The 13,038-nt window shown below is 39.6% G+C and overlaps 1 protein-coding gene across 1 annotated transcript; it reads left to right on the top strand.

Moving 5' to 3' along the window:
* The first annotated feature begins 538 nt into the window (after nt 1-538).
* Nucleotides 539-11,948, top strand: LOC125787585 (scavenger receptor cysteine-rich type 1 protein M130-like). The gene is made up of 15 exons (XM_049472004.1): nt 539-556; nt 1,135-1,183; nt 2,162-2,293; nt 2,496-2,627; nt 2,963-3,271; nt 3,693-3,995; nt 4,248-4,556; nt 4,649-4,951; nt 6,512-6,799; nt 7,024-7,338; nt 9,542-9,610; nt 10,673-10,981; nt 11,081-11,146; nt 11,450-11,608; nt 11,738-11,948. Exons 3-15 carry the CDS (start codon nt 2,236-2,238, stop codon nt 11,920-11,922), a joined length of 2,805 nt encoding a protein of 934 aa, XP_049327961.1. The 5' UTR covers nt 539-556; nt 1,135-1,183; nt 2,162-2,235; the 3' UTR covers nt 11,923-11,948.
* Nucleotides 11,949-13,038: the final 1,090 nt, after the last annotated feature.

The raw sequence follows: 13,038 nt of genomic DNA, 5'->3' as shown, positions 1-13,038 counted from the left end.
GTTACTATCAATTCAGGCCTGTACTGCTGTTAAAAAGCAGAGGAAAGGGATGGGGTTTGTTAGCCAACTTTCCCATTTCACCTTAAATGGTGCAAGAGACAGCAGAGGCTGCATCATTTAAGGCGGAACAGAACAATTAAATAAAATGAAAGCTAATCCAAGCTCCCCATAACAGGAATTAAGAAATTGACAATTGTTCCTTAATCACCAACCTTTCTGAAGACATACAATGCCATAAAATTAGCTAGGTTACTGAACCTTAGTGCTTCTGATGACGTATCTGGTGCATGAAGTGTTGTCCCAATTCTTATGGGGAGGATTTCACCCTTTACACTCAAAGAATGGTTGGGGTAAGTGGTAGGGCCATGGGGTGAAATGGGATTGGGCTTAAAGCCTCATCTCATTTTCAGACTTACAAATACATTTTTTTGCTGTAGATTTTGATTAAATAATTGAACTTTGGCATTCTGACTGTTCTGATCTCCTTTAACAGAAAGTTTTATCTCTGAAGATCAGCATTCAGGATATGAGGACGTAGATGAGGAGCTTCTCTCAGGTAAGTTGACATATACTGAATGTGTGTTAGAATTTTTAATGCAGAAGAAAAAACATATATATATTTTTTGTTTTATAGAAAAAAGTTCCATGCAATATGTGTAGGGTTCTGAAGTGTTTTAGCAGTTAGCATCAGGCTTCAGGCCGATAAGACTCACCCCTGAACGGGAAAATAGTGAGCGTGGTAAGCGGGTAATGCTAATGCTAAATTCAATTTATCTTTGACTACTCCAGTATATCCATGTCTGGCACAAGTTAAAAACAATGTCTTGCCTACTGTACAGTTTGTAATAGTGATTTTAGGATTGCCCAGGGGTAACTAAAGGATTACAAAAGGCATGTTGAGGTGAGTTAATATCCTTTGGTGTGTGGGAGTTTTTTTTTTTTTTTTTTTTTTTTAAAGGGACACACTTTGATTTGTCAACCAGTTCTGATCGCAGAGGGCGACAGTACCAATACATTGAAAACCCCTTAGTATTTTAAAAGTTTGAGTCTTTGGGTAACCGTGTCTAGCTGCCATCATCCTGATGCTGCTGTGCTGCAATGCATTTTTTAATTTTTACAGAAAACTATGGCAAGGTCTATGATGATATCATACCTGCTGAAGAGAGCCCACACATTACAACAGGTTTGGATATTTTAATACGTACGATTTATTGTGGACACATGGTAAACATGCAAATTATATTTGCTTTTCACCTTAATCAAAAATATATCTATATATGTCTGTGCAGCATACATTATTATGGTTTTCTATATTATGATAATAAAGTGTGATTTTTTTCACACCTATAAAGAATGTGTCTTCTTTTTTTTTTTCATTTTTAAAAGCACACTGAGCAACATGTTTCAGTTAATTAATGCATTTCATACTGTTTTAGATAAATAAATTAATCATTACAGAGAGAATAAAGGTTTTCTCAACCACCCTTGTGGTCCCATGGGCTTACAAGTTCCTGGCAGCGCCAGAGTCGGCCCGTTTCTCATTATAGATTAAGCAAGTTTGGACTCTTGTACTTTGTCAGAACGAACTTGGTAAGTTCGGCTCACGAGTGCATACTCCAGAGAACAGGACTTTTATTTTGTAATTGGAACTGCTGTGATCAGTAGAGTAGTAGGTGCATCCTTAGGTGCATTTCCACAAACATACCCTACACCCGCCTCACAGGGCAGACAAACCGTCTTTGTTTGGTCCATCGCTCAATAGCCTTGCTGTAGTTCACAGGGAACCCACAATATTCCCACACTTAATCAGAGTTTCTGTAATCAGGATTAAAACTAGTTTTATATACTCTGTAAAAGCATGAGAAACACAAAAAAGTTGTTTGTATGTGTAGTTAAAAGAAACTGTGACTTATCTTCATGGTGGATGTTATGTGTTTGGATCTGCTGTCTGCAGGTGCAGCTTTAATGCTGTATTTTGTGTGTTTACTCTCTCTGAAGTTTGTCTCCAGAAGGTAGCTGACTTCTGATTTGTCACTGAAAATGTTTGATAATTTCCTCTCCTCTTTCTAATAAGGTCATAGTGAGTGTGATTGGCGGCTGTGGGGAATCTCTCTCTCTCTCTCTCTCTCTCTCTCTCTCTCTCTCTGCCTCTGCCTCTCAGGTTCTTGAGTCTTATCTGGCTGAGTAGAGGTAAAGCTTGTTCTGCTGCTGAGTTGAGCAGTGTGTGTGCAAGAGATGGACATCCGAGTTCTACTCATTTTTCTATTGACCACTGTCACTCTCGTCACATCTGGTAAGTATAATATACTGGTAAAAAAAAAAAAAAATATATATATATATATATATATATATATATATATATATATATATATATATATATATATAATATATACAGCATATTTAAACTAACTTTGTGGACTGTATGTATACTGGCCTCTTTTTCTGTTAGGATGTTGTTGGAAAGGCAGTGAATGGTATAAATTCCTTTATCCTAGAAGAACTTAACTACTTTCTCCACATCGGGCCGGGGATTGTTGTGCACCGTGAGAAACCACGGACTCACTGCGCCAGCGTAGGGTCTTACAATGGGTTCAAGGATTTCATCTCAATACCTAAGAGCAGGCAGGGTACTGTTGTCTAACCTGTAGAGGCCTGGGCATCTACAGGCCTCCCCAGACCATCACTGATCCCCCACCAAACCAGACATGCTGAATGATGTTGCATAAAGTGGCATTTAATTGAAAAGTATATATTTCCTTTTTGATCTTATATTCATGTGATTTACACTTTGCTATCATCCAGTCAACCCATTTTAGTATTGCTATAGAAGTACAAATTAGTGAACTGATTTCTTATGATCTCTAAATGGGAGCTTTTGATGTCCATGATTTGAGTATTATTATTTGAGTATAAGTGTAATTATTCTCTGATTATCAGTGTGTTTGTTTTTTTCTCCACACAGACAGTGTGAGGTTGGTGGATGGTGGGAGCCGCTGTGCTGGGAGAGTGGAAGTTCTTCATAGAGGACATTGGGGAACAGTGTGTGATGATTACTGGGATATGAGAGATGCTGCCGTGGTGTGTAGAGAGCTGGGCTGTGGGGAAGCCATAGATGCACCACGGAGAGCTCGCTTTGGATCAGGATCAGGACCGATCTGGGTGGAATATGCTAACTGTGCTGGATCAGAGTCTTCACTGAAGAACTGTAGGTCGTATGATTGGGGTAGACGGAGATGTAATCATGATGAAGACGCTGGTGCTGTTTGTGCAGGTAAGATGCAAAAAAATAAAACATATTACACAGAGATGTAAACAAATGTGATGAGGCCTGTGTTGGAATGTACTGAATTAATTAAACAACTGTTAGTTGTTTTATATACACCCCTGTAAAAAAAAACGTCTTTGTAACATGAAAAGTTTAAGCCTGAACCTAAATTCACTTTCATACATTTAATAAATGGATTATTACAGAGGTGGTTTTGAATGCTTTGGTTTAGAATTAGCAACTAAGAAATAATATATATATATATTTTTAAAATCCTTGTATTTCAGTTAATGAAAAGTGCAAAATATAAAAATCACTGCCCCATATCATTTAATTCCCTTCTATTCAAATTAACCTCCCAGCCCTCCCAATGCTGTGTGTTAATATTAACGTACATGTTCTCTTTGCTCTTATAAACACATTGTAGAAGTCAGACTGGTGGGCAGATCTCACTGCTCTGGGAGAGTGGAGGTTCTTCATGGAGAGAGCTGGGTCACAGTGTGTGATGCTGACTTTGACCAGCAGGGTGCAGAGGTTGTGTGTCGAGAGCTGGGCTGTGGTTCTCCTGTGGAGGTTCTGGGAGCAGCTGCTTTTGGTAGAGGGGAGGGTCAGGTGTGGTCAGAGGAGCTTCAGTGTAGAGGAAACGAATCTCAGATTCACTTCTGTCCAAAATCATCTTCACTCAAACACAACTGCTCCCATGATAATGATGTGGGACTGGTGTGTTCTGGTGAGAGCTACATATTTTATTTATTTTTTCTTTTTAGAGTCTTGATGAAAAGATGTTCTTTTCTTAGTGGTCAGTGTATAATGTACTTCATGAAACATATTCTTCTTAATTCTTTTATTGATATAGTCCATATTTGTGCATGCTGGAATATAGCACATGTGAATAGCATTTAAAATGAAGTTTTACCAGATTTTAAAAGATGCAAAATGATGTTTGAGTTGTGCATTCAATCTTTCTCTTTCTGCTCTTTAGAAAGTGTGAGGTTGGTGGATGGTGGGAGTCGCTGTGCTGGGAGAGTGGAGGTTCTTCATAAAGGACAGTGGGGAACAGTGTGTGATGATAACTGGGATATGATAGATGCTGCAGTGGTGTGTAGAGAGCTGGGCTGTGGAGAGGCTGTAGATGCACTTAGTGGTGCTTACTTTGGATCAGGATCAGGACCAATCTGGATGGATAATGTGGAGTGTAGAGAATCAGAATCCATACTAAAGAACTGTAAATCAGCAGGATGGGGTAAACATAACTGTAATCATCCTAAAGATGCTGGAGTCATCTGTTCAAGTGAGTTACACTAAAAACTTAGTATGAACTTCTGTAATCAAAAAACCTTTTAACCCACTGCATAATGTTTATTATATTTTGATCATACTTAGGAGTCAGGCTGGTTGGAGGTTCTCACTGCTCTGGGAGAGTGGAGGTTCTTCATGGAGAGAGCTGGTTCACAGTGTGTGATTCTGACTTTAACCAGCAGGATGCAGAGGTTGTGTGTCGAGAGCTGGGCTGTGGTTCTCCTGTGGAGGTTCTGGGAGCAGCTGCTTTTGGTAGAGGGGAGGGTCAGGTGTGGTCAGAGGAGCTTCAGTGTAGAGGCAGCGAATCTCAGATTCACTTCTGTCCAAAATCATCTTCACTCAAACACAACTGCTCCCATGATAATGATGTGGGACTGGCATGTTCTGGTAGGTATTTCACTTCCTGACAAACTGTTATCTGAATTTGGTGGATGTGTGTTTTTGTCAGACAGGTGACGGAGACACAAATCCACCAGTTTGATTGATTTCTGTATTGCACAATATTATGAAAAAAGATATTAAGACATTAAAACATTAAGAAACCTTTAATTTGATTTGTCATTTATGTCCTTGAGGGCTAACCAGACTTTTTAAGTTTACAAGGAGTGCTGCAGAGAAGTCAAAAAGCAAAACTTTTATACATATGAAAAAATTTTTAGACTTTGACTATGTTGAATTGTTTTTGGTGACCATTTTAAAAGAAACTTACAAAGTCTTATTTTTTTATCTAAAACTACAAGTATGTTTTTTTTTTTATGTCTACCATTGATTTACAGGCAGTGTGAGGAATAATAAATTATTTCATTTAGACTAAGATGAGTAATATTTAAGGAACTACACATACAGTGTGTAATGCAACATGTCAGATGTGTGGCATTCCTAATGTGCTTTCACTAATGTGATTTTGCGATGTGGTAGAGTGCTGATCGTGGGTCCAACAGTATCCAGCACTTTTTAGTGGATTAGTGGATTGACCTGTCAATGTGTTTAGCCATGGCATAGCACATCTTTCTTCTGACTAGCCTTGTAATCTGATGCTTTCTTCTGGGTGCAGTGTTTTTTGATGATCAATGTACACAAATACTATACTGTAGGTGACAAGCGAAGACTTGTTGGTGGTCCTCACGCATGCTCTGGGAGAGTAGAGAAGCTTCATCGGAATTCTTGGCTTCCAGTGTGTGATGCTGACTTTAACCAGCAGGATGCAGAGGTTGTGTGCAGCTGGGAGCTGGGCTGTGGTTCTCCTGTGGAGGTTCTGGGAGCAGCTGCTTTTGGTAGAGCAGAGGGTCAGATGTGGTCAGAGGAGCTTCAGTGTAGAGGAAACGAATCTCATATGTACCTCTGACAGACATCTCCTTCCTTGAAACCCAACTGCTCTCACAACAAGGATGTGGGACTAAGATGCTCTGGTATGATGAAGTATGTTTGTAAAAGATTTAGATTAGTACTAAACTGTGAGCAATTAGTTTGTAATTACTGTATTTTTTTTTTATTATTATTGTATTGTATTATTGTTGCCTACTATTTTTCCTCTGTAAATTCAGGTCACACTCAGGCTCGGCTGATGAACGGCTCAGATTCCTGTTCTGGTCGAGTGGAGCTCCAGTACCTCAGTGAGTGGGGTACAGTGTGTGATGTAAGCTGGGATATGAGAGCTGCCAGTGTCCTCTGTGCTCAGCTGAAGTGTGGGAGTTCTTTGGCTGTGTTGGGGTCAGACTGGTTTGGGGAGGGGAGTGGCCGGATCTGGGCGGATGTGTTTGATTGTCAGGGAAACGAAACACACCTGTTAAAATGTCCCATTTCATCATGGAGTCGAACTGCATGCTCTCATGAACAGGATGCTGGAGTTATCTGTAGTGGTGAGATCTTACAGTTGCAGTATAATAAATAACTGAAAGTTTATTACTCCCTCATTTTAAGCCAAGTAATATATTTTTTTCTCTTCAGGTTCTTCTCTGGCGTCTCATGAGGGAGGAGTGCGGTTGTCTGGAGGGATGGAGTGTGAGGGGGAGGTGGAGGTGTTCTTCAGGCAGGACTGGAGGAGAGTTCTGCTGGACTCCTGGAGTGAGTCTGAGGCCTCTGTGGTCTGCAGACAGCTGGGCTGTGGTTCTGTACTCAACATCTCCAGCTCCTCTTCATCCAGTCCTGAACACAGCTACATGTGTGTGACGGGTTTCAACTGCTCTGGGAGTGAAGCTCATCTGAGGAACTGCAGCAGCTCACAAGCAGTACAGCTCTACATCACCTGCTCTGGTAAGCATTGCACAGTTAATATATGTATAATTTTATTTGTATGTATGATAACATGCAAAAGTGCCTCTATTATCCATATTTTTTAACATTTGAGAATAATTATTTGGCAAATATGAGTACATATACACAACACATATCTTGTGAAAGGAGTTTGAAAACATCTTTTGTATTTGTGTAAATTTTAGGTACATCTAACACAATCCACAGCTCCATCAGGCTGGTTGGTTCTGGTGGAGACTGTGCAGGAAGGCTGGAGGTTTTCCACAGTGGATCATGGGGGACAGTGAGTGATGAATTGTGGGATATTGAGGATGCGCAGGTGGTCTGCAGACAGCTGCAGTGTGGAGTGGCCCTCAGTGCTCCAGTACCGGTACCAGCCCGGTTTGGATCTGGAACTGGACCCATTTGGCTGAATGAGGTGGAGTGTGAGGGGAACGAGGCGTCTCTGTGGAACTGCAGATATCAGCTGTGTGGAGAGGATGAATGTGGACACAAGGATGATGTAGGAGTCGTGTGCTCAGGTACTTCGTATCTTGAATTGCTCAGTTTGTAATGATCTTGTAATCAAGTACCAATGCCCTATCTATGTACAACTGGAGGTACATTTTGAATAATTAAAGAAGAAACTTTTGCACGTTTAAATCAATGTGCATAACTAGCTAGCTATCTTTCTCCCGCCAGAGTATAAAGAGATCAGACTGACTGAGGGCTGTGAGGGGAATCTGGAGGTGTACTACAGGTGCTGGTCAACGAATTAGAATAATTTGAAATAGTGCTATCATGAAATTCTTTGAATGCATTTTTTGTGCAGAAAGCAAATCAGGTGTTCACCGCACCTGTCCTACTCGTTAGACTAATCACAGAACTCGTTACCTGGAAAAAAATTTGCTCAGCTGAGCTTTCCAAAAGGCCCATTTAGGCCATTTAACTGTGACACTGTTGTTTTATTGAATTAGAATAATGGAGAAACCGTTTCATTGAATTAGAATAAATGCTCGAATTTCTGTTTTCTGTGAAGAGTGTTCACTGTGCAGTATAAAGTCAGGGTTGTGTAGAATTTCTAAGTTGTAAAATCAATCATGGGTAAGCAGCGCGAGCCTCTCAACCGGAATAGGGGCTCAAATTCAAGCCCTTCGACCAACAAGGCTTGACCCAAACTAAAATTGCTGAGCAGCTCGGCATCAGCCAGTCTTCCGTCTGCAAAGCTCTCAAGAAAAACTGCAGCAAGCGCACCAACTGTTCCGGCGTCCGAAAAACTTCTGCTCGCGACAACAAGCAGCTGAGAAAGATCGCAGTCAGCAACCGGTTCAAGTCCACTTCCGAGCTCACCGACTTGTGGAACAAGCAGACCGGCGCTGACGTCTCCAGATCAACCACTTACCGTCGTCTGCGCGAACTCGGCTTCAAATCTCGCGTTCCAGCAGTAAAACCGATGCTGAACAAGAAACAAATGGAGAAACGGCTGAAGTGGGCCAAAGAATACGGCGAGTGGACTGCTGAAGACTGGCAGAAAGTGGTCTTCAGTGACGAATCACGCTTCTGCATCTCCTTCGGTGACCAAGGTCCTCGTGTCTGGCGTCGTGGTGGCGAAACCTACAACCACGAGTGCGTGAAAAGATCCGTCAAGTTTTCCCAGAGCGTTATGGTCTGGGGATGCATGTCCGCTCGAGGTGTAGGGAAACTCTGCTTCCTCAAGAAGACTGTCAATGCTGCCGTATATCAAGATGTTCTGGAAACGTTCCTGATTCCGACTGTTGAGGAACAGTTCGGCGAATAAGACTTCATATTTCAACAGGATCTTGCACCGGCTCATGCGGCAAAGTCGACCAAAGATTGGTTCACTAAAAAACAGCTTGAAGTTTTGGCATGGCCGGCCAACTCGCCTGACCTCAATGTCATTGAAAACCTTTGGGCCATCGTCAAGCGCAAAATTCGCGACAGAAAGCCTACTACGCTGGACCAACTGAAGCAGAACATCGCCACTGCCTGGGAAGCTGTGAGTGCGGAAACTTGCGACAAGCTGGTCAAATCGATGCCGCGGAGACTTCAGGCAGTCATACAAGCCAAGGGGGCAGCCACAAAATACTGAGAAAGTGATGATTGTAATTATAATAATTATTCTAATTCAATGAAACGGTTTCTCCATTATTCTAATTCAATAAAACAACAGTGTCACAGTTAAATGGCCTAAATGGGCCTTTTGGAAAGCTCAGCTGAGCAAATTTTTTTCCAGGTAACGAGTTCTGTGATTAGTCTAACGAGTAGGACAGGTGCGGTGAACACCTGATTTGCTTTCTGCACAAAAAATGCATTCAAAGAATTTCATGATTGCACTATTTCAAATTATTCTAATTCGTTGACCAGCACCTGTATAATGGAACCTGGGGGAATGTGTGTGTAAATGGGATGACTGATGAAACGGCAAAATTGATCTGTCGAGAGCTGAACTGTGGAAGAACTGGCAGTGAGTCTTGGTCTAAAGCAAGAGTGGAATCAGCTCCTAACTGCCTGGATAATGTAAAATGTAGGAAACATGACTCCACTCTGTGGCACTGTCCATCTTCTTCCTGGGGGGAGAACAGGTGTGATAATCGCAATGAGGTTGCTTGCATTACCTGCTCAGGTAGGCAGATATGATGAGGTGTTAAAGACTTTAAAGAATGCTAGAACTAATGTAGTTTGTAATTGGAATTTCATAATATTTGATTTTTTGTCCTACCACAGAGAATGGAAATACACTAGATTTGACAAATTGGCTGTGTGATTCATCTCCTCATGAAAGACCGTGCGCAAGTAAGAAAACTTAACATTATCAAAATGATCATGTCTTTGATAAACTACATTTTCTTTCTTTTTGACTGCATGTTCTGCCAGCATGCTTTCACTAATAAGCAATTCTTGTCTTTGCTCGCACTGTTTTATTTGTAGTTTGCATATTTTTTTGCACTTTAACACATTTTAGATAACACTTCTACAGTGATATTTTTAACAAAGGTTTAGAGAGGGATTCTGGGTAATGGAGTCCATCAGAGTGTCTATGTAAGTCTGAGGAATTCAGGTGTAGACAGGACAGGTGTGGTGGATGGGGGTGGGTAATATGGCCGTAAAACAATATCACGATATTTCATGGCATTTATCGTGATAACAGTACTCTTGGTGATATGACAAAACACTGAATTAAAGATATTATTTTAAAAATACACTACTGAAACAAAATAAAAATTAAATTCTGTTTTTGCATATGATATGGCACCCCCCAAACTACGATATAAAAAAATACAAGACTTTTTATCAGATGGTAACAGACATCAGTGATCAAGAAAGTCATGATACTATTAATGCACTCTATATAATCTATATAATTAATAATAAAGTAAAATTAATAATATTGGACAGATAAAAACAGCAACCCCAGTGGTGCCCTGCAGTGATAATTAGGGGTGGGTGATATGGCACGATATTTCAGGGTATAGTATCGTTTTTTGCGTTTGATACGATATGGCACAGCCCTAGTGGTGGAAATAACAGGTGTAACAGACAGCTTGCTGAAGACAGACAAACTACACTCTATTAGAAGCAATATCTTATTTAAAAAAAATATTAGTTTAAAAAAATCAACTGTTTCAACTAAAACGGTAAAACAAGGTAAGTGCTTTTTTTTTTACTATGGCTACTTCTGTTTTTTTTTTCTCCTGCTCTCTTCTGCTTGTATATATTTTTCATCTTACAATGCTTTTTTGTGGTTTACCACATCTCTATAAGAACATATTTCATCATACAGTATATACAACTGTTGTAAATGTTTGTAAGACTTTGATGGATAATCATTTTTTTTCCTCTGTGGTGTGTTTGTAGAGCACATTCCTCTGAGGCTGAGGGGAGGAGTAGGAAGCTGTTCTGGATGGCTGCAGGTGTATCATAATAAAACATGGGGGTCTGTATGTGGTGATCTCTGGGACATCAGGGATGCTCAGGTGGTCTGCAGGCAGCTGGGTTGTGGGCCGGCGCTGAGTGCTAATAGAAGAGCTGCTGATGGTTCTGGTGGAGGAACTATCTGGATGAACAGAGTGAAGTGTAGAGGGAATGAGATTCACCTGTGGGACTGTCCTCATTCCCTGAAGAACCACACTGACTGCTCCCACAGTGCTGGAGTCACTTGTGGAGGTCAGAGGAACAGACACAACTGAATATATTTGCCTCCTAAATGTTACAGAAACTTTACACATGCTTACATCACATTGTTATTTTATGCTCACTCACTAGGCTTCCTGTATCATACTTTGCCTTTAAATAATAAAAGAGGACAGATGGGACATTTTGTCTTGCAAGGTCAGGGACCACTTTTCTCCATTGTAAACAGGCTTGATAGCAACTTCGGTAACTATTGTTGATCTTAATGTTGGTCACACACATTTGGTTTCCATCATTTAATAATTGTAATGTTTTTGGGAAGGATAGAAAGTAACAATAGTGAGAGTCTGTATGTGCTTTGCACCAGTCTGTCTAGATCATTCTGTGTTTATAGACATTTCATATGTCATCTTCCATATTCATCACAAAATTATTCACATCCAATAAAAGGACTGTGTTCATGTATAAATTGTCTATACATTTTGTGTATTTGTTTTTTAGATTCTCAACCACAGACAAGAAGAATCATACTTCCACAAACTCCTCCACCAGCTGTTCCCTCCATCTATCCAGTGTCTCTCCTGGTTCTGGGATCTGTGCTCTTCCTGGCCTTAGTGCTTCTGGTTGTGCTGTTTTATCAGAACAGAGTGCTCAGGAGAGGTAGGGGGATTCAGAGATCATCTAAAATCCACTTTCTGTACTTTCTCTAATCATCATTAGTACTTCAATCTGTCATCAGTCTTCTCTTCTACTGAACTGACTCCATGTTTCTCTCTGTCTCTCTCACAGTGATCTCTAAGAGGAGGAAGACTTCAGCTGAGCCTGTCTATGAGGAGATTGACACCAGGCTCATCCCTAAAAGAATTACTGTCTCAACTGAAAGTAAGAGTAAAATGTTTTTTTTTTCTCTCAAAGCAGAAATGTCTGGTCTTTACAGAAATAATGTAGCAGTTAATCAAATACTTGTCAGATAACTCTCTTTTCATATTGTTATATTTTAGTAGTGTTTTTTTTTGTAGATTTTCTTCCTTTGTTAATAAATTACACCAATTTATCTTTTCTTCCCACTGAATAATGTTACACACTTACACATGTGAAGATAAAATTATGTTTGACAGTAATAGTTTATCCAAATAAGAAGATCTACAGTTCTCCATATTTCATACATTTGTCTCATTAACATACACTGCTTTTAGCTTGTATGGGATCCTGGGCAAACCCCTGATTCAGCACTTCTCTCATACCATTTTATACACTGCCTGTATTTGTAATTAATGTACTAAACTAGAAATGTCAAAAAAGTAACCAAATAAATAACTTTACTGCAGGATACACACTATCATGATGAAATAATAGAATTAGTAAAACAACTATTTTTTTTAAACAAGCAAGCCTGGATGAAAATGTTCAGAACAGAGAATTAAGAATGACAAGTATTTAAAATTACGTACAGATACAGTCCAGCATTCATTCTGACAGGTGACTTTAATTTAGTTTTAGTCTTTTGACTAAAACGTATAATAGTTTGTCACACTTTAGTCATTTAGTCAACAAAACATTTTAGCCTAGTCTAGTCAAATAAAAAGTATGTATTACATTTATGGTTTTACTGTTTTAGATGTGTATTATTTATTGCTAATATTTATTAAAACACCAGCTTTTAAGTTTTTTTTTCATTTAAATTAAGCACAAGCTATTTAAAACAAGGTGTATGTATGGACATATTGACAATTTAAAGAACAACTCTCAGGTTCAGATGATGCAAAAATGAAAGACAACCAAAACTGAGATAAAATGGCAATACTGCTAATTGACATTCTTAAAACTACCTTTCATTTTAACAGTTTCTCAACTAGAATCTCTCCTTTACTCACAGCTAAATTGGTGTACTCTCATTATATATATGTATATGATGTGTGTGTGTGTGTGTATATAATAAAATAGCATTTTAAAATCTAAGAACTTGCTGACAAATATGATTCATCTTTATTCTGAAGTGCTCAGAATAGCAGAGGACTGACAGCTTAGGTACCATACTAATGCATACATAACTACATAGGTAGTTAGTTATCTATATTGTAATAAGTTGT

The sequence above is a fragment of the Astyanax mexicanus genome, chromosome 24 (genome assembly GCF_023375975.1).
Source record: "Astyanax mexicanus isolate ESR-SI-001 chromosome 24, AstMex3_surface, whole genome shotgun sequence".
Classification (NCBI taxonomy): Eukaryota; Metazoa; Chordata; class Actinopteri; order Characiformes; family Acestrorhamphidae; genus Astyanax; species Astyanax mexicanus.
This window is presented reverse-complemented; position numbering and strand designations above follow the sequence as displayed.